Genomic DNA, 26249 nt, shown 5'->3' with positions numbered 1-26249 from the left:
AGTCTTGGGACTGAGCCTAACACCGCCACTAGATGGGGAGGCGGGACAGGAAAACAAGGAAGAATGGCGCTCTCTCCAAAATGCAAGAAGGGCTTGATGTGTTTTGATGCACCTCTCATAGCACACAGCCTCCGTTCCTTGCGTCATGTGATAAGGGCTGGAATGACAGCCAGCAGCGGTCCTCGTTAGCAGAGGAGGAACCGTATCTCAATTAGCGTGCGCGGCCAGGGTCCCCTTTATCTCCACGCGGCAGGGGAGGCGTATCCTTTCCCCCTCTGCGCTCCCCTTCACATACCACTCACACTCTGTCTGCCTCCCTCTGTCTCTCTTTCTCTCTCTCTCTCTCTCTCTCTCCCTCTTGGCTGAAGCGAAACCACAACCTGCTCCCGACGACGCCCTATCGCCCATGAGATTCCCGAGTCCACCGCGCGCCTGTTTCGCACGAGAGGAAGCCGTCGGGTTCTCATTGTAACGTCAGGCTGCGCGCGCGAGCTGCCTGCCGCGTCACCTCGACTATAACAGGAAAAAAAAATAAAGAAGGAGGAGGAGGAGGAGAGAGAGGGAGAGAGAGAGGGGGGTGTTTGGCCATTCTGAATCCAGAAATAAATAACAATAAATAAATAAAAAAAACAGCTAGTTTGGAAGACGTCTGGAGCGGGAAGGAAAAGGGATCTGCAACTGAGTAAGTCCAGATTTTTTTTTTAACTCTCTTTTTTTTTTCCTGTGGGTGACCTGTTTTCGGTAGCTTGTGCGGCAGCATCAGTGGGTTGGGACAGACTTGGATGTCAGCGGTGGAAGGTGGATGGAAGGCTGAAAATACAAAACATATTGGCGGTGTGTGTGTGTGGCCTTCTTGGGCCATGTAAACATCTTGGACGCCGCTGAACACATTCAAGGTCTATCCCAAGAGAGGCTACATCCTTCTGGGACAAATCATTCCAAAATTCAAAAGCAGATTCAATGAGGATTTATGTCATATTCCACCGTGTTTTGCTGCATGTCTTGGAAGTACAGACGCGGCACGACAGGTGTAACGGGAAGGCATGTTTACACGAACGCCTATGATGATCCATCATGTTATATCGATCCGCTTGTGCGAGAAAAGAGGAGCGTTTCTGGGTGTCTCTGTTGGTAAATGTTCCCGCGGCGCCAGCAAGCCGTGTACGGCCGTCACGGCGCGGAGGAGAGAGGGTGACTGGTTGCAGACTGTGGATGGAGGAGTGAGGAGAAGCGAGGAGGCAGGGGGAGAAGCGGGATATCTCCGTGCGTGTGTTGTGATGTGATGCGAGCAGTCCGCGCTCCAACATGGCGCGCTCCCACTTGAGCTGATAAAACCTCGGTCATTACATACTCCTGTCCGGAATTTCCACTTTCCAGCGCGGAAACAGGGAGTTATGATGCTGAGCATCTTCTACGCGCTCAGGCTGCCTCCGCCATCCCGCTCTGAACGGCACGTAGACCCGCGCCTGCGTCTTTTCCTGTCACTGAACAGAACATTGTCACTCCCATTAATTTTACTCTGTTCTTCTCAGCTGCGTTTGATCCCAGCAGGTAGAAGCCAAACCAGACAGAGCAGATTTTTTCCCCCTTTGGTCCTTACCTATTGTCTCTCCCCCTGGAGTTCTCTATGTTGTGAACTAACTCTTTGTTGACAAGTACATTGTCTGTATACACAACACACCCAGAACATTTCTAGATCCTGGACATGCCTTATTCTACTTCATGTCCTGCGAAATATTCATCAATGCCTGTTTGTGTTCTAATAATGCCAGAAAGATGTCAACTTCACTTTGCAGTTTATAGCACTTTCCCAAATGTTACTACAACACCAGGATAACTTTCATGTCTACTGTAGTGTGATTTTTGACAGATATGCTTCACAAAATTAAACCGTCTTTCACTGCATTTTCAATCTGTGGCTCAATCGCAATCTTGAGAGATTGAGATTTTTACCTGTTTGTCTGTTTTGCTCAAGTTCTGAGCGAACTTGAGCAAAATAACATAACTGAAAGTTCAGTCAGATTACCCAAAACCCTTCTGTGGACATCAAATTTCAAGGTTTGATACTGATCCTCAATTGAATCTAGGCCTGAATGTTTACACGTAGGAATGTACAGGGCATTCCCCCCCTCTCACCCGTTGACTGCTGGTGATAGGGAGCAGCCCCCCTTGCAAACCCACAAGGATAAGTGTGTTAGATAATGGGATGATGGATGAATGTTTACGCTTTCATCTAAACTATCCCATTGTCCATCTGGCTGTATGTTTATGGTCATCGTCAAGCTGGTAAATGAAGATGTTTTATCCCAGAAATTCCCTGAAAATACGCTTCATCCATCTTCCTGTCAAAGATGACTAGTTTGCTTGTCCATGCCAAAGATGCGCTGTACCATAGCATGATGCCGCCACCACCAAGTGTCAGCATGGGAGTGATTTGTTTAGATTAATGTGCAGTGTGTTTTACATGTTGGCCAGAAAGTTATATTTTGCTCTTATCTGAACACAACACCTTCTTCCTCATGTTTGCGGTGCCCCGTACAAACTTTAAACACTTCTTATGGCTTTGCTCCAACAGTGGCCTTCTTCTTACCACTCTAACAAAGAGGAAAGAATGGTTGAATAACTCTACGTTGTTGTCATGTTGACAGATTCTCCCACCTGAGCCATGGATCTCCGTTGGCCCTCCAGAGAGTTATCACAGATCTCTTGGCTGCTTCTAAGCTCTCATTGTCAAGCTTTCGGTTTGTTTAGGTAGACAGCCATTTAGTAGTAGCTGATTTGCAGTTGTGCCATAGCCTTTCAAAGCTTGAGAAATTATTTCATCTCCCTACGTTAAACCTTCCTACACATTTCTAGCTTACATGTGTGCTGGGTTTCCATGCTGTTTTAGGCCAATCTTACCAAGCAGAGTAACTACACCAGGCATGTTCCTGCTCCTGTTTGTTGTCTGTTGTGTCATTTTATTGTATGAGCCAGACACGTTGGGTCCCCTAAAATGCCTCGGCCAGTCGGTGCTTTAGCTTGGGGGAGCTGTATATCCGGTGGGGGCTGCTCTGTGTTTTGTCAGCAACTCACTGTAGAGCTGACAGCACTTGTCTTGTTCACCCAGTCATCATCTGGCGTCACGACTATGGCCAGTCACATTTCTGTCTCTGTGTGCCTCCATGTGCAGCTTTGTGTGTGAGTTTTAGGCAGTAGGCAGCAAAGTTGAACAAATAAGACAAGCATGTATGGATTGTGTGTGTTTTTGTGTGCTGATGGCTCCCTCCTGACCTGGCGGTCATGGTAATTGGATGGCTCTGTTTCCATCAATTTAGATTTGGGGAAATGGGCTGGTAACTGGAAGGTCACTCGCTCATATTTATGGGCTGTCGGAGGGGGAAAAAACGGTGTAAGAATGAGTTAGGTCTAAACTAAACAGCTTAAGTGAACGGTTTCTCTGTAAACTTTGAGGTTACTGCCACTGTTTTCAGTTTGATGAATTGTATTTTTAGCACCCAAGCTTCTTAATTTTAGTTGTAGAAATGTCTTCATTACTTCTTCTGTGTGATAGAAATTCTTTTTACGTGTTAATGTTTTTGGTCTACCAGCCCTACATTCCCACCTTTTATATAGCTAATTTGAGCAGAACTTGGTTATTTTCAGCTAACATGTGAACCAATAGTTTACCTCTGTAACTCCACAAACTGGATGAATTGAAGTGACCAACATAGTCGGGACACTTCAAGAAGCCTTTTGACTCCCCTCACTATTATTGTATTTGTCTGTGAAACTACAGCTGGAGTTCTACGCTGAGTTGCAATAACTCAACACCTTCTCCACCACTGTTTGTTCAGTGTCATTTCAACTTAACATACACTCACCTGGCATTTTATTAGATACCTGTGTAGTGGCTCTTTAAAGGAAAATGGCTTATTAACTTGTTACATGGAAGCAAACATGGTTAAGATGGAAGGAGGATTTAAATAATTGAATGCAGTGTGGTTGTTAGTGCTTTATAAGCTGGTCTGCCTACTATTTAAACACATAGAAACTTTCTTGGGTTTACAGAGAAGGTTCCAAATATAAGAAACATCTTGTGTGAGGATGCTTTGTTGATGTCCGAGATTATTTTCAAACTGGTTTGAAATGGTAGAGTGAAAACAAAATAGAATAAGAGCCATGTTGAGCCTTGAAACCGGTGGGCTACAGCAGCAGATGACCACACTGGTTAACTCTCCTTTAAGCTGAAAACGGGAAACTGGGGATACAACTCACACAAGCCCAACAATACCAGGATGGAAAAACGTTGCCCGGTCTGATGAGTCTCAATTCCGAAGTACAGTATGAATCCATACTTGCTACCAAGTGAAGGACATGAGTATTGCTACTCCTCATTTCCATTATTTTATGGCCACAATGTACCCAATTTCTGATGGAACAATGTACCATGTCACAAAGGTAAAATCCTCTCAATTTGGTGTATAGAACACAACCATGTGTTCTTTGTTAATCCAATGTTTTCCAGAGTCACGGGAGTTTCATCCAATGATGCTTTCGTTTCAATGTTCAAACATCTTGTTAAATATATGCCAAGTACAAAGGAAGATCTGAAGGTAAAATGAGGTTAACTTGGTATCATGGTGCCACCGATAGCCCCCTCAAAAGTGACATTTAACCAGTTGGTTGATTGTGCATGGTATTAGCTGCTGGGATGGCTACATAGCTGGAGTACAGAGGACCACCCACAGTCCAAGGTGGCTCCCCTCACTGACCCTGCTGTCAACAATACAGAGGTTCTAAAACTAAATCAGCAGACTGAAAGTGTTAAAAAAGCGGCAAGCATGACAAAGACCTTAAAGTTTTCTGCGGAACAGTCGTCCATTGAAAGCTTCCTCGTCCAGCATTCAAAGTTATAAAGAGCAACATTGGGCTCAGATTGTAGAGGTGTTGGATATTAATAGTTAATGCACTGCTCTCCACCTTGCCCTCTCTTCCTCCACGTAATTTTACTCCTTAATAATCTGTTTCCTCATTTTCTCCTGGATAGTCACTTTTTTCCTCACCTTCTCTTTAACTAGTCTCCCTCCCCTCGCCCCACGCCTGCGTCCTGCATTATCATGATGGCTAAAGCGGGAGGGGATTTTGTTTTTTTTATTTTCACTCGCTTCCCTACAGATCATCTGTCTTCTCATTAACTGTCATTTTAAGCCACTAAGTCGCTTTAATCTCTGAGGGAAACGTCCTCGGCCGAGTGTGTTTGTGCGCGCTGCGCTAATACGTGTGTGCTCGGGAGAAAGAGAGACTCTTGTGTCCGCTGGTCAAACCACGCGCACACCCACATTCTCATATGACGATCAGCCTAGTTGTTACAAAGACTATTTCAAGAGCACTATTGATATGTGGCAAACGGGGTACAAACATATTTTTATTTGCCGTTAAGGACCCGAACCTGAAAAGAAGACTGTGAACAAATATTAAATCTCTTGTGAATGTGATATTCTATTTTTTCTTTGTAATTGTTTCTGTTAAATCCCAGAAGAGGTTTGCTGGGGAGATGTGAGACAAACAAGTTCTCTGTAAACAATTGCTAGCTGTTCTTAGAGTTTTAAGAGGGGATTGGGAGGTTGCCATAAGGGAAGGCGCATAATTAGGCTTAATGGTTCCTGCGTTAACATTGAAATGAGATGCTGCTCCAGTAATGCAACTCCATTGTTTCACGGATGTATAAAAGATGCTGACTGACCTGAGAGGCAGAGAGCAAGTATTAGGATGCAGGAGACGGCTTACTATGAAAATTGGTTGTCTGCGAGGATAAAAGCTCCGGTGTCAGCAGGTCATGTTGGTTCTAAAGCTTTTACAAAGGTTGTTGCGTTGAGACGATGGTACAAGTCAGTAATTAAAACCCATTATCCTGTTCTTTACTCATTAACAACCTCTGCTACCCTAGCATCCTGAGATGATGGTTGACTTTTTTTTTTTTTTTTTTTATGAACTTGCAGATGTTGATAATTGCTTGATAACTGTGAGGTGAAATAATATGACCAAGAGGCGTGCTGATGATGATGACAAGCTACTGGATTGTAGCTACAGCTGCCATGGAGTCTGACAGAATTGAGGCTGCAATTTTGCACCATCAGCCCTTATAACCAACACCCGCAGGCGAGGCAGGTGAAGCGTCTTTCCCAGGGACACAAACGAGTCAGGCGGACCGGGAAACCAAGCGGCAATCCACCGATTGCAGGGCGAACTCCAAATTCTTCTATGCGTTTGTTTCTGACACTTTCCTGCAAGAACTAGACTTATCTAATCTTTTGACCCAATTCTGATTTTCTTTTCAAGAACTATACCATTTGTAAAACCGTTTGCATTTTGTTCAACTTTGTTCAATCAAAGCATATACCTGTAACCCAGGACTGTCTAAAGTGTGGGCCACAAGTCGTTTTTAGCCCTTGTTGTGGTATGTATTGGGTCCATGGCTGTAATTCAAGAATGGGACAAATTTGTTTGGCTGAACACTCTTTTTATTGTTTTGGGCAAGAATGTCACTAACAGATCTAAAATCGTGTTAAAATGGAAAACATCAAGTACAACACAAGATGTTCATCTTTTTTTAAGCCGAAACTTCCAACAATTTTCAATAAACATGCGAGACCCTGTGTGTGGTTAGCTCTCTGAAGATCTTTTCCACAAAAATCAAGCTAACTTATTATGTTGAATAAAATATTTGGAGACCTGTCAGCTGTTTTTGTCACTCACTAAAATTATTTCTGGTGAAATTAAAGCTAAATTAAAGGAGTTTTTTTTTTTAAGACATCTGAATTTTACTGCATAAAAGAACTCGTCACTAGATGTTTGGTTATAAGATGAACAACAGAAGACGTGCGATATTTTACCATTTTACCTTCGGATCACTGGTTGATCGATTTCAACCACTGAGCATTGATTGGGGCATTCACTTGTATCAGGTTGTCTCATAATTGTGAACACCTGGTTCCAATTTGTTTCGCATCCATATCCTCCAAAATATTTCCTCTATTAACAATACCATTATGCAGCCCACTCCCTACTCCACATTGACATAAATCTACACAATGGCGTAGTTCAGAGACAAAGCTTTGCTTTATTCTGTAGGGATAAATCTAAGAAAGAGCCATTCCTTAAATGCAAATTGCCCGTTTGCACTGATTTGTAACAGCATAAGCATGGGCCAAAGGGGAGTGAACAAGTCAGGCCTTTAATCACATGTTAAAAAGATCCATGTTGAATTTTTTTCTACGTTGCCAGAGTGATGAGTGTAGCCTCAGCAATAAATCTCTGAATAGGTCACGAGTAGAGTGCTTTTTAAGTTAACGCTGTGGAAAAGTGGAGCTAAGAAATATTCTGTGTATTTTTGAAAACTGACTTCAAAATCTTACGTGTTCGTCTTGGATGTAAATAAAACAAGGTGTCAATGTCGTCTTACCTGTGATACTTTATAATTCCCAAGAGCAATGGGAAGCTAAAAGGTAGAGTCTAACAGTGGTTTTAGTAGATTTTAAATATCTTGTAAAACTGATAATATTCCTATTTATGCAATACAACTCAATATTAGCACATATTAATCTATACAGTTGTACGATTCAAGTAATTGATTTCCTCCCATTGAACAACATTCATATTTTACAGTAAACTGGGTGAGGCTAACAGCTTTATCCCCCTGCTAGTTGTGAATCAACAGTTCACTCTAAGTGCAGGTATTCTTTCATGCAATGGAATTGAAAATGTGAGCAGTGTATATATAGCCTGGGCTGTTCCAGGGGTCAGTTGTGGCAACTCAGTGAAGTCTGGATCTGACATTGTGGTCGCTGGTTGAGGTTATGTATGTTCAGCTCTGCAGGGGTTTCGGGCGGCGGGCCGAGGGCTGCTGGCTTTGGGATGGCAGCAGGTCCAAACGTCGGTGGCCCGTGCCGTCAGTGTCCCCTGCACTGCTGCATGTTGTGTCCATGACTGTGAATGTGAGAGGCAACTTCCTGACATGAGTATTGTGGTGATATCAGCCTCCTATCCCCTCTGTGATGCTGATTACCGGTTTTCTGCAGGCAGCTTTTTCCTCCAATTCTGTACACACTTGAGCACACACATACACACACACATGCATAGCAGACACATTTTGTTGTTCATATCTTGTTTTTGTTTTCCTATCTTTGTTTTTGTCTTGTCGGTATTTTCACTATCATGTAATGAAAGTCAGGGGAATGCCGGATTTCTCCCTCTAGTAGAAGGCAGCCAGACCCACCACAATGTTTGCCTAAACTGCAAGTACAGGTCACAGAGAGAAGATGGTACGTTTCTGCAATTTACCAGGACTTGTAGTTGTTTGAAAATTATCCTAATCTAACACTGAAGCTATTTGGCAGAGAGAACAGCGGCCATCTTTAAGGTCTTGTGATAAATGTAGATGCATTTTATTTTTAAAAAATAATACCCCACTGACTGCATTTTCCGTTTGAGTCGCTCACTACTCTGAGGATATTGTGTGGTTTTTTTTATACAGCCAATAAAATATGACATTCATCTACTAATTTGACAAAACCTGATCTGAAATCATCAGAGCTATCCTCTTAAAGCATTGGTCTACATCAGTTTTAACCCAATTGAGTCAAAAGCTGACAAAAATTGGGTATAGTTGGGGGTCTTATGTAGCAGTCATTCCTGAAATTTTGATTGCAAGAAAGACAACAATAGCCTAGTCAGAGAAAGTAAAATGAGAGTTCTTCTTGTCTTAACAAATAGAAGATGTGAACTGTTCATGGCGTGTCTTTTGATTTCCCAAGAAATTGGTAGAGGCCGTATTGATGTAACAAAATGCCAGGCGCTGTATTGCAATACGGAGTTGGCAAAGTAAGACGTTAAAAGTGCTTCTTGGTCGTCTTGATCCCACCACCCCTCGTCACAACTCCGCCCTGCATTTCTCAATCGGCGCGTGGTTTCCCATTTGTCCTCACGACGTGCATGTTAAACAGTGCCTCATTTGTGCTTTCGACATGGACGTCGCGCAGCGCTGTCCTCCTCTGACTGCCACAGCGGCGGAGCCGTTATTTACTGCTGACCCGAAAGAAGGGAACTAGTTTTACCCCGTGACCCTGGAAGACTTAACATGTGACCTCAGCGGACTTCCTTTGGTTTTTATTGGCACCGCTGTGTTTACGTTTGGCACAGTTTGTGTTGTGCCTCAGAGAGGAGGCTGCCGAGTGTGGTGGCGGCGAGGTCACGGTGTGGGTGTTTGGCCTGAGATGAGAGCTTGGTTGGAGTTTGGGGGTGGGCGGGGAAAGGCACAGATATTGTTGTGCGTGTCCTCTTGTGGCCTGAAGGAAGGAAGTCGACGATGTGAACAGCAGTGAGGAGAAAGAAGTGCCACTTCAATAATGAGAGTGTGAAGTGATTTGAGATTAGCTTCCTCTCTGAGTACCTGATCTTTTTTTAATCCTGGCCTGGATTATTAAACTAATCAGTCAGACTGTAAAAGTAATATATGTCCTGAAAAAAAAAAATATATATATATATATCTTCTTTTTTTTTTTTTTTGAAGCTGCTCCTTTATCAGACTAGTTTTGACACTGCTTGAAAGTCTGTTAAAAGGTTCCTGCTGCTGTGAGTTTGCACGCAAATGAACGCCTCTTCGCTGCTCAGAGAGCACAAATGAATTTATGGAAATAGTTTAAAGGTGTTTATGTTTCGACATATCATAAGTGGGATCGTTAAAAGCTGTTTTCTAGTTCATTAGTTGCAGTGTTTTCTGTGAAAGGGAGCCGTACCATGAGAACTATAGCTGAACTACGTTGCCGATTTTAATTGGTTTGTAAGGGTGTAATTGGTTATTAATCGATTAAAGTCATGAAAAAATATGCAGCTTAGTTCAGCTTAATGTTGCCACGATGTAAGATGGAGTTATTCCTGCCTGTTATAATTTAATGCAGTTTTTTGTTTTTTTTTTCCAATTGTTTTGGTTTGGGTTTTTTCATGAAAACACTCTTTACCATTAGACACAGATGATGTTTCTTTCAGGTTTCTAATGTAAACCCATTCTTGTTTATTAAGGCCTGAAAGTAATCTCAAAGCATTCAATACCCAAATTAGGACCACCAATGGTTTTAGAGGCTTCGTGACTGCTTACATACAATTGGATCACAGCAATTTTGGCAAAACTTTTGTTTTCTGTCCTCCGACTATCCACTAATAATTCTGACAATGCAGGTAACAAATCTGACCTGTAAAGTTTCCAAACCACCAGTACAAATTAAAAGGCCTCTGCTCCTCCACAATCAGTCGGCAACTTGATATTGTTTCAAGTCAGTGGTTCTTCATTGAAATCGTTCACCCTTCAGAGTTCAAGTTACTTGAACCTGCGGCATCCATGTTTGAACACATCAAGGAGCACAAAATCCATTATAATTATTATTATGATTTTACACGTAAGACTAGAATATTCCCATCGGGCCAATCATATGCATGTGACTTTGTTTGTAGAAGTAGCTGCAAAATAGATATTAGATCAGCTCAGGCATTTTAAAGTAAGGTGTTTAGTCACTGATGATCAGTGATCAGATCAGTCTAAAAGGAATCTGTGATTAAGACGACTGCTGTAACGTGTCACTAAAGATAATTATGCGTGAAACGGACAATGTGAGCCGCCTTATGTTGGTATGCCATGTTCTCGCTGACCTTTGCGCACTCAGACTGTGCTACGTTAATAATTGATGCGACGCTTCTGAACTAACTTCTGTGTCAAAAATAATTTTAATAATCAGCTTTCTTTTACAAAAACAAACAGTTGCACTTAAAAGCAAGATGTTTCTGTCACATGAAATAAAATATGTCGGTTATAAATGTTGCAGGGCAAATTGCCGCCGTTATGTTTTGGCTGCACCCTGCCAGTTCCTGTTAGAAAACATTGCGTCTGTAAACTGTAAAGCTTGTTTGTCTTCAGATCTGTGTCATGTTCTCAATCAGTGACGGGCAGCGTGTGTTATTAACTATGTAGCTTCATGGGCACTAAGTTAATTTCTTTGATTCAGTGGAGTTGCACAGGGCAAAAGTGTATGCCGGAGCCAGAGGATTATAAGCAAAATGTGGTTAGAAAGCATGATGGTGCACTTTGCAGCCAGTTAATGTGTTCCTGGAAACGCTGCGACTGCAGAGCACCCAGCAGAAAGCCAGGATGACTGTGTCTTACCGGCTTAGGCTGTTGCACACCTGCTTTGTCATACTGCCAGAAACGTTTGTTTCCAACCCCGCTGGCCGTTAAAGATCACATCCGTTTCCAGCTTTTTCTTGATCGACATTTTGGATCGCTTACATTTATCTGATTCAATATGTCATTGTACCCCGTCTGCAAGTGACTTCCTGCCTCCCTCGTCGTCTTCCTTTTACTGTGACAAATGTAATTACTCTCCTAACTATGTCACAAAGCTTTCCCCTCTGTGTGTGTGTGTAGTTTGTTTAAGAGGCAGCAGAACACGAGGCTGCATTTTTACGTCAAGATCCGCCAAGTTTCTTCGGAATGATTTTTAAATTTGTCACATCAGTCACGGACGGAGCTTGGACAAATGCTACTGAATCTTGAATTTTGCTCAAAACAAAATGGAAACAATCAACAAAAATCAGGCCATGATCAACTGTGTTTTAGAATACGCACTAAATGGACGCTTTATTTGGTACGCCTGTTCACCTGCTCAATGAATCCATGCATTGAACTGCAGGAAAGTGTGCTGAAGTTCAAACCCGGCATTGAAAGGGGAAAGAAAGGAGATAAATGTTACTTTAAATATGTCATTGATTTTAATGCCCAGTGGTATACCTACATCATAAAGTGATCTAATGGGACTTTTACACATAAGTGTCTCTTAACTGTACATAATGTTCAGAGAAAAACATAAAAGCCAGCAGCTGTGTAAATGGAAAAGCCTTTTTTTAACGTCAGAGGTCAGGTGAAAATGGGATAACTGTTACAAGATGCCAAAAAGGCAACAGTAGCTTAACACTCTTTACAACAAAAACTTGTCGAGTACCATTTCTGAACATACGAGTTTGCTAATTATTTAGATACTATATCTGTGAGGTATTTGGGAATTCTTGCTTTTTTTATTGAGCATAAATGTTCCAGAAAGTAAGATAAAAAAAAAAAATAATAATCTGTGTTGTTTCAATGCCAAAATAGGTGACGTCAACCCGAATCAACTTTTTGAATAAATCCTTGTTATCAAGGTAGTTATAGCAAATTTTTATGTACTTATAATGTGGGGTCCATATTTGCTAAGGACCCGAAACATAAAGACATTATGAGTACTTGAATTATTTATCATCAGTCTTATTATTATCGCAACATTCACCAATGCAATGACATTTCTTCTTCATAACACGCAGCCCTGGTGCTAGCCATGCTTATCCTTTTATGACCACAGTGAACAGGGTCCAACCCTTTTCTTGCCCGGTGTGAGCTTGAGACTCGTTGTCCTCTTAACCTCTGGGCCCATACCGGATGATAACATATGAAGACTCCTGAATTTCTGTTGTAGGTTTTTTGTTTTTGTTCGGCACTGCGGGGTCGTCAGCGACCCGTCCCCCTCTGAAACCTTCCTGGTGACTCTGGGGACTCCTGCCTTCAGAGTGAATTCTGAGTTGCTGGATTTGCCGGTCTAACACAAATCTGTTTTTGAACCTAACTTACTGCCAACTATACGCTGTCCATCAGTTTTTTTTTTCTTTGTGATGCTTGTTCAGTCACTGATTCATAGAAAATTAGCCGTTAACGTCGTAAGCATAGTCATATTCAGCTGAAACGTGTGTAATAAAATCAATACAGTCATCCAGCATTCTTAATGGTTAAGGAAATTGCAATAATGAGCTGTGAATGTTAGCATCCGCCGGCTGCATGCCTGTTGACCCCAGGCTGAAATCAATGGCGGTCCATGTCGATCAGTGCAGTGTGCAGCATCTGTGCACCAGTTTCTGTGTGCAGCGTGGCAAAGTTAGCAGGACAACCAAAGATGTGAATATAATTTCAAACAGGACTTCAGCGCAGCAGGTCCATTACGAGGGGACACATGTAGGCAATGGGAGGACAATTCGATCACAGGCTGTATTTCTGTCAACCAGTGAGCCTATTTATTATTTCAGAAGCAGGCTTTTTTTTCCCCCCATGAGGGGAAATGGTCTGGAACATTACTTGAAAACTTTAGCGTGGTTTTTCCTCATTTGGGCATGCAAGAAAGTCTTCACAGATGACACTGACTTTAGTTCTAAAAATAATAATGACAGGTTCAGATAAGCGGTAAATACTTTTAACATTAGTTCTAGGTTATTTTATTTTTTTACAGTTCTGGTCTATCATGTCAAACATTTTCTTTATGCGGAGAATTTCCACATGCCTTCCTCCCATGTGCTTTCATTCCTCCTGATTTTGCTTGATTGGCTTGACAGGTCAAATGTGGAAAAAAACAAAAACATAAAAAATCCAGGAAGTATAATATGACTGTGTTTATGTGTGTGCTAGAGGGGTTGATCAGATGATTGCGGTTCTCTCTCTCTCTCTTTTTTTTTCTGAAGCATCTCCATGTGATGCTGATGGAAAAACAGTCTGTTTGTTGAGGTCACTCATATGATTGCTGTACAAGAGTGTGAAGAGTCCTACAACCCGCATGTTTGAGACCACTGGAGGTTCAGAAGACTCCAGTTCACACCGGGGCTGACACGAGAGCTGTCGACTCTGTGTGTTTTCAGCCCTCGTAATAAGCTCCGCGAATTAGTGCCAGCTAATTCGCACTGTGACAGTGGGAGTCCTGCCACCCAACAGGAGCGGTGACACCGCTTCTGCACGTGTTTTGCACCGAAGCATGTCGGGCTTTAGGCGGTCGGTCGGAGTCACGCAGGGTTGTTCCGTCGTTGCTCGTTTGAGAGAGTTTGATTTAAAGAAGGGAGAGAAACCAAAGCTTCCCTTCCTCAGCAATGAAAACATTGCTTTGTGTTGCAAAAATCGTCTCCAATCTGTGCAAAAAGCTATCATTTACACAATCTCAAAATAGTTTTCCCAGTTTTTTTTTTCCAAGCGAGAGAGAGGCAGCCTCCAGACAGAGTGGGAGAACTCAATATCTTCTCCTGAGGTCGCAGCTATTGATAATTTGACACCGACTCAGTAAATTACACTTGTTAACCATCCCCATCACTGGGCTACATTGATTTCCACATTTAAGTTGCGCTCTACCGGGGTGTATTTTCATGGCTTAATCTTAAGTATCTCTTCGTTAGGCAATTATCTTTAACTTTGCCGAAGCTATGGTTGAGTGTATGAAAACTGATGTTATCGATCTGAAATATTTGCAGTCGCTTTTACACATCAACTTATAATAGATGCAAGTTTTCAAAACATTTTTCTTAAAGACGTTTAAGCAGTTTTGTTCCGTGAACATTGTCATATATAACGGGCGGTATTTCATTTAGAATGAAATTACGAAGTTTTAATTGTATTCCGTTCATAAGAGTGCCATGCTGCTCCTCTTCTGCTGACAAAAACTAAACGTATCTAGGATGTAACTAAAGAAATGTCAATGGATATTTTTGGCAGATACCAAATCTCATGTTTAGAGGGATAAATATAGGCATGCTTTGCATACATTCCACTCACAGTGTCCCATTCAGCAGACACACCTCTCAGCAAGAGAGAGAGAGTGTGGTTTCAGTAGAGGATATCCAGTAAAATGGACTGATTGTGTCTTCTCTCTTGCTTCGCTCGGCCGGTTAATACTTTGTTTTCACTTCTTATCTAGAGATGCGCTGATCCGAGCTCTCTGATCTCTTTTAACTTGCTGATACCGTTTTCGGCAAATTCTCGTTTCTCTCCAGGAACTATATCATTTATAAATTTCAAAATAGCCTGGCCTTGCATTCATTTTAGTAAAAGAGACGCTGTCACACTGTGTGAGAGAGAAGAGTCACTTAGTGTAAAGTAGGGTTTTACAATTATTTTTTCGGAAAGCAATATGAATACAGAACTGACATTTTTAATTATCTTTATCTTTTATTAACAATAACACACTAATTGTTAATAACAAAATATCCAAACCGCCATAGCTGTTGTTAAGCAAGCTCAGAATGAGAAATCAGATCAACTTTGCTGAAAGTTAATATTATCTACTCAAAGTCTTTCTTTGCTTGACAAATGCCATTTGAATGAAAAGATAATAAATAAAATAGAAAATACAGTTTCCTTTTAATTCTTGTCATTTCTAGATGCAGCACTCTAGAAATGACAAAATAGCTAACTTTCAATTTTCTTAATTCATGAAGAATATCAACAATGAAATAAAAAAGGTGTGCCAATCAAATTTTTGATTTTGTAAACCTTTGACCTGCAGATACCGATTTTTGGCAAATCCGATTTTTTTGTTGTTGTTGTTTTGTGTTTTTTTCCTGAACTGCAATATCACAAGAAATAAGAACAGTATTCAAAGCATTTTTTCTACTATTCTTACCATGAGTGGTCATTAATTGTTCAAGTTTGGAGCAGAGAGCCAGCATCATTTGGCATGCGAGCAATCCCAGTAAAGCTGTGATTTACTGGGATCTAATAAAACAACTAAAAACCTTGTTTTACTGGGGTTGCTCACACTCAAAGACAAATTAGAGTTGATGTATAAACCAAATAAAGACAAGTTAGAGTTGACATTTAAAACTCTCTTTGCCTCTTTTATTTGTAATTTAAAGTGCTTAGCATTAATAACTGTGAACATTTGCCTTTGTGTGTGTTGCCAGTGCAGAATTAAGACCCCCGACATTAACTCTGAGGTTTAGAGCAGCAGTTATTGCCATAAGTACAGCCTCTGTGTATTCCTTAGATAATCTAGATCTTTACCTTATAAATTATAATTATACTTCCAGTTTCTATGGTTTAGAGTTATTCTTAAAGTGATGCTTTATTGAGCATAGGGCAATATAAGATCCAACCCTTCAGGAGTTTTAGAAATTACTATTTGAAATGCAAACGATTAGGTCGTTTCTTATATTCATATTCAAAATGTTGATGTTAATACTATAAAACAGTGGTGTTATAGTTTTTGTTGTTTTTTTTTAATGTGACTGATGTAAATTACCGGTCTCGTTGTCGTGTGCTGTTTTTGTTGCTATTCTTCTTCCAAAGGAAATATCACATTTAATAACCATTCCTGACGTCTGCGACCTGTCATTCGTACAATCGTAACACAAGCCTTTAGTGGAGACTTATTATGACTATTACCATCACTCAGCGTCCTGTCTCAGTAGGGCAACAGTCACAGTCATTCCACTCTGGCTTTAAATCTTGCTTCCGTCCATCCTCCATCCTGGATCTCTGGTCTGGAACCCATTAGAGCAGGAATCTCCAGCAGCGCCATGATTCCACATTAGCATTGCCTACCCTGTCTCACCCTGACAGGAAAGAGACACTGCCTTAGTGCCAGATAGACCAAATATTTCACTTCAGTCACTGGGAAGTCGTTGGAAAAGTGCAGGTTTGTTGAGCGAACACTCCTCTGGAACAGAACTAAGAGAACTGCTCACCAAAGGGCACTGAATGCAATCGTGGGGTTCCAAATATCTCCTGCTAAATCTTTTTTTTTTTCTCTTTCTCTCTCTTTTCTCAGGATGGCGGAGGTGTCACAAGAGGAGAGACTCCAGGTCATCGCTGTAAGCTACATCTACATGCAGACACACATGAACACACTGCCTGTTTCTTCCCAGCTCTTGCAGGCTGCACATCAGGACGGACGGCTGTAGAGACAACAAATCATTATTGCCTGTCGAGGTCTGATAGGATGACTTAATGACTCAACCTTTTAGAGCCCATCTTCTCCACCCATTAGTAGGCATCCAAAGCTAATGGTGTAGATACAGCTCGCTCCTTTTTTTTTTTTTTTTTTTGCTTTCTAACTCCTGGTATCTCACTCAGCTGTTCGATGACTGTTTCTTTTCTGCTGTGTTAAAACAAAACAAACCAAAGAAATGCAGATTTTTTTTTTTTTTTAATCAAGACAATCATGGCTGTAGTGTTTTTAAAACGCCAGGTGTTTTTAGAGGAATTCTTGGCTGGCTGAATGATTCGTGCACCGCTTTGTATCGCACAAACTTCCAGAAATGCAAGCTGATAAGTTTAAGAGTCTGGCTGGAGAAAAGCAAGTGCATATTTTCCATCCTGCAATTCTAGGAATTATTAATGAATTCAAGGATTTCAGGAATTTTCCTGACTCTCTAATCATCTGTGTTAACTTCATGTGGAGTTGCGTGCAAGAAATCCAAATCCTTCCCTTGGGTGACATTACAAAAGGCTCACTTGTTTCAACTATTTTTTTTTTTTTTTTTTTTTTGCAAGAATACGATTATGCATCTGGCAGTGTGTTTTTGTAATTTATAAAACAGTCAAAACATGTGATACTGATCTTTTCCACTCGGTGCAGGTGGTTTCAGTCTGTCTCACCATTTTAAAACGCAGCACATATCACCATATTAATCAATATCCTTCCATTCAAATCGTAACTTGTTACATAAATAGGCCGAATCGGCATAGTGTCATACAACAATCGTTTTCCTATTGTTTCTGAGGGTCAACCGGCTTTTTGCTGGATGAACTCATTTGTTTGTAGGCGGGGATTTACGCCTTGCACTGTTGGCTGTGACTCATTTGATTTTTTTTATTTTTATTTATTTCTCAAAATGAAATAATTTTACAGGTTTCCATCAGGAAAAAGCAGGAAAGAAACCACGCTCACACACATAGCTCGAAGCCAGCCGGTTTGGATTCCCTCGTGACTTGAACTTTGAGAGAATCCAGCTGCCTCCTAAAAACCAAACGGCTGTCAACCTTTTGGAGACGCGCCGCAAAACTTAACCCGAGCGCTTTGCAGACTGGCATCCAAAGCCGGCCTGAGGCATAAGTAAGCCCTAAGCCGGCAGGGGCCCCGAAGACCAACTGAACTCTCACACAGGAGACATCTTTGTGAAGTTAACTTTGAAATGTGCTCAGTTGTTTTCTTATTTAAAAAGTTTATTTTTTATTTTTATTAGTTTATATGAATGAATGTAGCCTTTAAATCTCGAAAGATGAATTCTGCTCAGAGTCCTGTCTGACCGCGGGCCAGCGCTCCTCGTGCCAGCAGTCGTTAAAAGCAACTGTCATAACAATTGTCAGTAAAAAAATAAGCCGGCTCGATAATGTTGGCGGTGATGCTGCGCTCATTTTTAGTTGGTTCAAACCTCTGTGGCCCGGTTTGTGAGAGAACTTGTGTCTGTGTGTGGCGACAGGAGAAGAGGAAGAAGCAGACAGAGATTGAAAACAAGAGGAGGCAGCTTGATGACGACCGACGGCAACTTCAGCATCTCAAGGTATACAGTAATGCGCTTTCTTCCACTTGTCTCTGTTTTTTACGTTTATACCTTGGCAAAGACAATCCTTTGGGGAGACAAATGCTACTTGGTTGGTGAGACTGTCTTCTATCGTCACTGCACCGAAATCTTCACCTGCTTACATTATTGGTTCCTTGTCTTCTTTATAGACTTAAACTTAGACTTATTTTATTGTCATTGCACAAAATAGCACAAGTAAAACTGGCAATGAAATGTCATCGCTTGGCCACAGGAGCACACACAAAAACACAAGTGTGTTTTTAATAAAAAAATAAAAATGTAAGTGTAAATTTTTTTATTAAATGTGGTGAAATTTTCATTAAAAAAAAAAAAAACCGAAGGAACTTGGCTAAGTAGCTACACATCGTAGTTGCAACAGAAATGTCTGACTTTTTATGTAGGCAGCCCCTCAAAAACTCCATTTTGTTTTTAAAAATGTTAAAACAGAAGGAGAACTGATTAATACAATACCCTGGAGAAATACTCTTACCCCTTGTACTTTTAACATTTTGTAGCTTTAATGTATTTTCAGTGAGGTTTCATCTGACAAACTAAGAAAAAAAAATATATAGTGCATAATTTTGAAATGAAGACAATACATTGAATTTTTTTTTCCAACATCAATTAAAATCTGAAAAGTGTGGCATGAATTTCTATTCTCCAGCCCTGAATAGGTACTTTTGTAATAGAAGGAGAAGAGGAGTGGGGCGATGGCATGCCGCTTCTGTCCCTGGTGAACAGAAGCATCACATGTTTAAAACATCTTGAGAAACGCTGCGATAAAACGCGAAAGCAAAAGCGCCGGGGCCGACCAAAGGCAGGATCGCAATGCGCATTCTGACAGAAGGCACGGTTTTAACATTGTTTGAAAAGTACTTGAGCTCTCCACTGATGAAATCCAAATCTGTGTCATCTGCACCCCCTCACGCCTCTCTCTGGGCAGAACTTGAAGCAGGATCACTGCCGGGCAGGCCTCTCTTTTTCTTTTTTCCTTTTTCCTTTTTTTTTGTTTTTTTGGAGTCATGCTCTGTGTGTGAGCGCTGCTATACACCCACACAACAACATTAAACTCTCCAATGTTGCAGCCCAACACAGTGAGATACTCCCTCACCGCCGCTGTCACGGAATGTTCAGAATGGACCGCAGATAACGCCATCAGCTCCTCCACATGCTGTTTATGCACGCGCGCGCACACACACACACACACACACTTATTATATCTAAACTAAGGCTATCGTCAGTGTATGTGTCAGCGCTATCAAAGCTTATTTCGTCCTGGGACAGTTCAGCAGCTCAAAGATGGGAGCAAAAGGTTGAGGTTCGTGTGCGCCTGTGCGGGCGTTTGGTGTTTGTAAAAAGTAATCGTGACCTGCGCCGTTACCCCTGCGCTCTCTCACTTTTTCTATTTTCAGAGTAAACCATTGTGAGGGTGTAGCTGTACATGCGTGCGCTTGTTTCTGTGTGCATGCCTGATAATGAGGAAAAAAAACACAAAAGAAAACACAGAACCTCCAGACAATGCAGTGAGCTTTGGCAAAGGAAACAGATTTTTGTCCCACTCCCAGCAACAGGAAACTGTTCTTACACCCACCGCACCCCCGTTTTAGTCTCACACGCAGACTCTCACGCACACGCCGACACAAACAGGCGTAAAGGGGATAAGGGGGAAGTGTAATCACACTGAGGAGCAGCATGGGAAGACTCTTTCTGCACTGTGTGTCTCTTTTTTTGTGCACAGGCAGCATTGATATGGAAAAGGGAAAAATTACCTCATTCAACAAACTAACTAGTTAGTGTAACACCCCCATACAGGGACTCATTTCTTGCAGTGAAGATGAAATTCTAAGACGATGAAAAGACATTAGATTAATGCTGATGTTAAGCATTCAATTTTTGTCAAAATAAATCTTGATTTTCACCAGCTGAAGCCGTTATTGGGAATATGTTATGTTCTAGATGAACATAACCTTATAAAAGTGCACACAATGAGATATCTTTACTAGATTTACAACTAATGCTGGTTCATGTAGAATTAAAGAAGAAAGGGAAAGCATTAAGAAAAATATTTCCTGTTTTAATAGGGCAACTTCTCTCTGTACAAGGCAGCACGTTTCTAAATTTCACTTATTAAAACTTACTAAGATTCATCCTGTCCTGGTTATTCTACATAAAGCTACGATGAAGTGCTAAAATGTTTTCCCTAAAATGCACAATTCTTAGTTTTTTACTTCTCGCCATGTTGAAAATAACAGTGAAAGGTTCAGATACAACACGGACAGTCAACACATCATTTTGGTACTTTTATAAAAAAGTCAAACATATATCCATCCATTTATGCATCATCTAATAGCCCTTTTTCTTCCAGGGTTGTGGGGAGGTCAGACTGGATGAAACAGGCTGACTCTTTTGAAATGGGTTTGTGCTAGAAAGCTTCCCAATTTCTCCACGTTTTCCCTCAGAAGAGTTGTCAAATATTCAGCCAGTTGTTTTCCAGGAGCCAACCGTGAGGTACTGCAACAAGGTGGAGGTAATTGGGAACAACAGTAGCATAAAATCGCAGGGAGGCGCACAGTGGGCGTAGATCACCAGCTTTCTGCAGAGTCAATGGCTGAAGCCTCCCAAACTTTAGGAACAGTGTGTACAGAGCTTTTGTGGGATGGGTTTCAGTGGCCGGACAGCTGCTTCCAAGCATTGCGTCACCAAAGTGAAGTACCACATGTAGTGATGTAACAGAGTAGTGGAGACGTGTTCTCTTGCGAGAAAAAGTTACACCTCTCTGTTTGGAAGATATGAGGAACATATGAGGGTTTGGCAGCTGTCCGGAAAACGGCTTTTCTCTGACCCCACTGTGTAAGTTTGGCGCAGAAGAGAGTCGGTGTGCCGGGTTGTTGTTCAGGAGCGGTGCTCAGTTCCTTTAATTGCAATGAAAGAAACTCTTAATGTTGTAGCACTCCAAGACATTTTGGTCGATTTCACGCTCTTCAGTCTGTGGGAACGGTTTCAGGAGGCAGGACAAAGCAACGTTCCTAAATTTGTGAATGGGTGAGTTTGCTTTTGATGTACTTGACTGACCAGCACAAGGCTGCACAAGATTGCAAGCTGGATCTTCAGGTCCAACATCAGTGTCTGACCTCAGCAATGTACATCTGGAAGAGCTATCAAAAATTCCCCAAAGCACACTTTCAAACTTTGTAAACTCCCTTCCCAGAAGAGTTGAAGCTGTTGCAATTGCAAAGGGTGGGCCAACAGTAATTTAAACCCTGTGGATTAGGAATGGGACGTCACTAAAGTTAATGTGGCCCAATACTTTTGAGACTTGTACGTTGTTTACTTTCAGACGTATACTGAAAAAGTTCTAAAACAGTTTCACACATTTCACTGAACTCATATGAAATTGAACGACAGACTTCGTTTCGGTAAATTTGGGTGGCGAAAGACATAAAATGACTCCCGAAGCGAGGCTCTCCTGACTACAGCTGCTCGTTTCATTTGGATGCGCGCACCGGCCTGACGCGCGTCTGCCTGTGTGCACCCTGTGTCCCAGTTCCGCCCTTTGTCTGCTACGTTAGCAGCTTTTACTGCGAGGAACAATGGAACGAGACGTAGCTTCAGCACTCCGGCTTTACGACTTTTTCACACAGCCTGGCTTGTGTGTGTGGGTGTGTGTGTGTGTGTGTGTGTGTGTGTGTGTGTGTGTCTGTGCGCGCGCGCGTGCGTGGGTATGCATGAGTGAGCCAGTTAAGTGATGTCAGGCGTTAGAGTAGTAGGGTGTGGCAAGAGAACAAAACTGAGAGACAGCGAGGGAGAGAGAGAGAGATGGAGGGTGGGGTTGAGTAGGGGGTTGGATTCAGTGCCCAGGAGACCATGCAGGGCCGGGGAATGAGGAGTGTTGAATTACACCGTGAGACTGTGTGCTGTAAAGCTCTGGGGCAGCTGAGTGTCTGAACCTGGATTACACAGTGGAGAAAGTGAGACAGAGAAACTAACAGGTTGAAAGGAGCAGGAGGCTAACCAAAATATTTCCAAGAGAGGAAACAGTGAGGGGGAAAAAAAATATAATAAAATAAATAAATAAATAGGGGAAGTTTAGTGTTGAAATTCACGTTGCATCATTGCAGAAGAATTCACACTGAGCTTACAAAAGAGAAAGCTTTTTTTCATTTAGCAACACTGTTGCTTTTTTTGTTTTTCAGTTTTATTGCTATTATTTTTTCTTTTCTTTTTTTGTGTCTGATCTAACAGCTGCAAGCAAGGCACTGTTATATTTACCTCAAAGCATGTCAAGTATTTGCTTTGATATGAGCTTCTCCACATGAGGGTGTTGTCAGGATAAGAATACCTGGTTAGAAACCGGGGGGGGGAATGGGGTAGAAATGAGCGCAGGGCGGACAGTTGAACAGGCAAGAGTTGGTCGTAAATAAAGCGTAAGAATAAAGCTGGTTTGTTTTCACTCCACTGACCCAGCTGCTTTTCCAGTCCCATGCTCAGTTAAGTTTATTAGCAGAATTGCATGTTCGATGCTGGCAGCCTCCGACCAATATGGCCAGGCGCCACATTTTCTCAAACTGGCAAGGCTGTTTGGTTGCAGCTCAAGAGTTCGACTGAATCCCCCGAGTGGCACCAGTCAGCAGACGAATCGGACAGAGAAGAATCTGGTCTTAGATTAACTAAGGGGCTTGTTGCTGTGTCTCGGTGAAAGCGACACTAATCCCACCTGTACTAAAAGGCTCACAGGCTCGTCTGACAGCAACGGTGTGAGTCACTCAGGCGCTCGTGACAAGCACACGATGCAGCGCCCTGCGAAAGTAACTCATACCTCGTTCACATTTTCACATATTGTATCGCATTCACAAACTCCAGCGTGTTTTATTTGTGTGAGTTTCTGCGACATACCAACACAAAGTAACGTGGAATTTGCTTACAATTACAGCTGCAAGTGAGTTTTGCTCTTCTGGAGACAATAAAAACAGTTTCTGACTCGAGCTGAGTCAGAATGTACGGGACAGGGAAGTAAACGTTAATTTTCAAGCCTTGGCCAAATCCCGATTGAATTTAAAGCTGGGCTTTAACTAGCTCATTCTAACAAGTAAAATTCGCTCCAATCTAAAATCTCTACTTGCAGCAGTGGTTGTGTGTTTAAGAGTTGTTGCACTGTGGGTCTTGCTCAAGGATTTTTGTGTATTTAGCTCCATTTTTCTTCCCATCAACTCTGACCTGCTTCCAAAAAAAAACCCATCTTGTAACTAAAAGCATCCAGTCGTTTAAAGACGAGCAGAATTCTTGGGCACAATCCTCATCAGGTTATTTTTATTAGATTATGCCGATTAGCATATATCTCCCATCAGACACACGCTTTAGTAAGATACCATCTCGCTCTGAGCACACAGGCAGACTACGGAGCTGCTTCTGCCGTCTCTTCTTTGCAGTAGATCAGACTCTCTCTCCAATCCCACATCACTCCTTTATAAGTCACACCGGTTCCGGGTTTATGACTAGACTTCAAGGTTGACCGGGGGCGTAAAATTGCTGAATTGACTTAAGACTCCTCCATTCCGGGATCTTTTAGTTTGCGAAGCATAATAAACGCGTGTAGAAACTCCAAATGGTTACTTTTCTGCCGCATATACTGTTTTTGCATGTAGGTTATTATGGTCTCATCTAAACGGAGCACCGTCCTCCATGTCTTTGCTGTGTCCCCAGATGGCTCGTTGCAAACTGCAAACAGGCCAGGTTTTTTTATAGTGTATGTCTAATAGTTGTCCTGTGAACAGATTCCTCCACCTGAGCTGTGGACCTCTGCACCTCATCTAGAGCTACCACTGGGGTTCTGTTGGTTGCTTCTCCGAATAATGCTTCCCTCACCCCGCTTGTAAATGTAGGACAATGTCTTAGTAGGTGTGTGGTTCTCTCCATTGTCGGACAACTGAAGTAACTAAGTAAATACAGTTTGTTTTTCTAGCATTCTTGATGGATAGAAGAGTGCAACATTTTTACAGTAGCACAAAGATAAAATGCCATAAAAATGATGAAAATAACAGACATAAATTACTCAAAAAAATGGTCGAAAACAACCAATAATACAGACTAAACACAATAAAGTACCGAAAACAATCAAATTGAATCTCTAGCTGTATGCTTGTCTGACTAAAAGCGCTTTCAGCTGCTTTTTATGTAAAACAATATTGCTTGCGCAGCAAATTAATAGAGGAAGTGCATTCTGAAGTCCAACACAAGTCCAAGAGCAGGAGTACTGTTCCGGTACTTCAGAAAAATACTGGGGAGTTTGGCTATATAAGAATTGAAAAAGTGGAAGAAAAACGTTAAATTAATTGTGAAAATGACTGACAACCTGTTCAAGCTTGAGATGTTGCCTTACATCGTAAGCCGTTAAACGTCACAACTTTATCCCTGACCCGTCTGCTGCGTTTCTTGGTCTTCATGTCGCCGTTTGTTCACGACTGCTCCCTAAAAACCCCTGAGGCTTTCACAGAACAGCTGGATGTATACTGAGATTAAAATACACACTGGTGGATGCTGTTCACCAAGTAGCTGACTTCTGAAAACAACTGGTTGCACTGGAAATCATTTAGAAGTGTCAGACTGTCCAGACAAAAAAGTTAGACGATTATCGGCTTCATTTTGTTCATTTTACCACATAAAAATCACATAAAAATACAAATCGTTCCTTGTTTAGAGGTATCTTTTAAGGTGATTTCCAGATAAAAAAAATAAAAAAAAATCTAGTCAAGAACGCCAAGCCATCAAGGGCAGACAGAGATTCTCCATTATTCTTTTTTTAATGTCATCGTTAAACACGCATACACACAATCACATTTCACTGTTTTGTGTTTGCTTGCAGTCAAAGTCACTGAGGGAGCGCTGGTTGCTAGATGGCGCTCCAGCAGAAGAGGAGACACAAAGGCGTCTTCAGGAGGACGAGATGAAGACCAAGCTTCTGGAACAGGTCATCCTCAGGTGAGCATCTGTTTGAAACAAACAAAAAAAAAATTGAAAATTGAAAAACAAAAAGTGAAGTTTGGCTTGGAGTGAAAGTATTAAAAGCAAACGTTTGTGATTTTTTTTTTTGTGTGTGTGTGTGTGTGTGTGTGTGTGTTTGTGTTTCTGAGCCAGGCTGGAGCAAGAAATTGAAGAGCTGGAGACAGGCGTGCCAGCTAATAAAGGTGTGGCCAAAGAAAATGGTGAGTTCTGGTGTCCATGGCAACACTTGACACGAAGAGAAAGCCACCTAATAATAGCTCCACAGATTACTAAAACAGTATATCCTTGTCTCTCGCCACCTTATCCTGATCACCTTCTCACCTCATTTGTCTCTCGCCAATGCTCTGGCGCTCCCTGTAGGTGAGAACGGAGTAGTGCAGACCTCCGGCCAGACCCCGAAGAGAGAGGTGACGGGGGTCGAAGCCAAGCTGCTGGGCCCCAGCCCCGACCAAGCCAGCGAGGACAACCCAGTGACCCTGGTGTTCATGGGCTACAAGACCGTCGAGGACGAGAAGGAGACACACACGGCCCTGGGCATGGAGGGCGTGGACGGCAACGTGAAGGCCGAGTTCGTGGTGATCGACGACGGCGAGGGGAAGGCGGCGGACGCGGCCACGGAGGAGCAGGCCCCGCCCAACGGCAGCATGGCGGAGAAAGAGAAGGCCAACGGAGGGGGAGAGGAGGGAGAGAAGGAGAAGAAACAGACCTGCAAATGCTGCACGGTCATGTGAGATATGTGCGTTTATCTGTGTACGTGTGCGTGTGCATGCGTGCATGCGTGCGTGTGTGTGTGTGCGTGTGTGTGTATGTTTGCGTGAGACTGACTGTGTATGGGTGAGTACACACACCTGCACCTGTGC

General features: G+C 42.1%; 1 protein-coding gene across 2 annotated transcripts; it reads left to right on the top strand.

The window, feature by feature from the left end:
- Positions 1-26249, top strand: palm1b (paralemmin 1b). 2 transcript variants are annotated; one of them, XM_015053873.1, is made up of 6 exons: positions 1-682; positions 16635-16677; positions 18289-18369; positions 25250-25365; positions 25522-25589; positions 25750-26249. In XM_015053873.1, the coding sequence occupies exons 2-6, from the start codon at positions 16636-16638 to the stop codon at positions 26118-26120; spliced, it is 678 nt and encodes a 225-aa protein (XP_014909359.1). In that variant the 5' UTR covers positions 1-682; position 16635; the 3' UTR covers positions 26121-26249. The 2 variants fall into 2 exon arrangements, with proteins under 2 accessions (XP_014909359.1, XP_014909360.1); XM_015053874.1 differs by lacking the exon at positions 1-682 and adding an exon at positions 16073-16502.

The sequence above is a fragment of the Poecilia latipinna genome, unplaced genomic scaffold (genome assembly GCF_001443285.1).
Source record: "Poecilia latipinna isolate Pla-1442-1.1 unplaced genomic scaffold, P_latipinna-1.0 Scaffold1210, whole genome shotgun sequence".
NCBI lineage: Eukaryota > Metazoa > Chordata > Actinopteri > Cyprinodontiformes > Poeciliidae > Poecilia > Poecilia latipinna.
The sequence above is the reverse complement of the archived record's forward strand: the minus strand, read 5'-3'. Positions and strand labels throughout refer to the sequence as shown.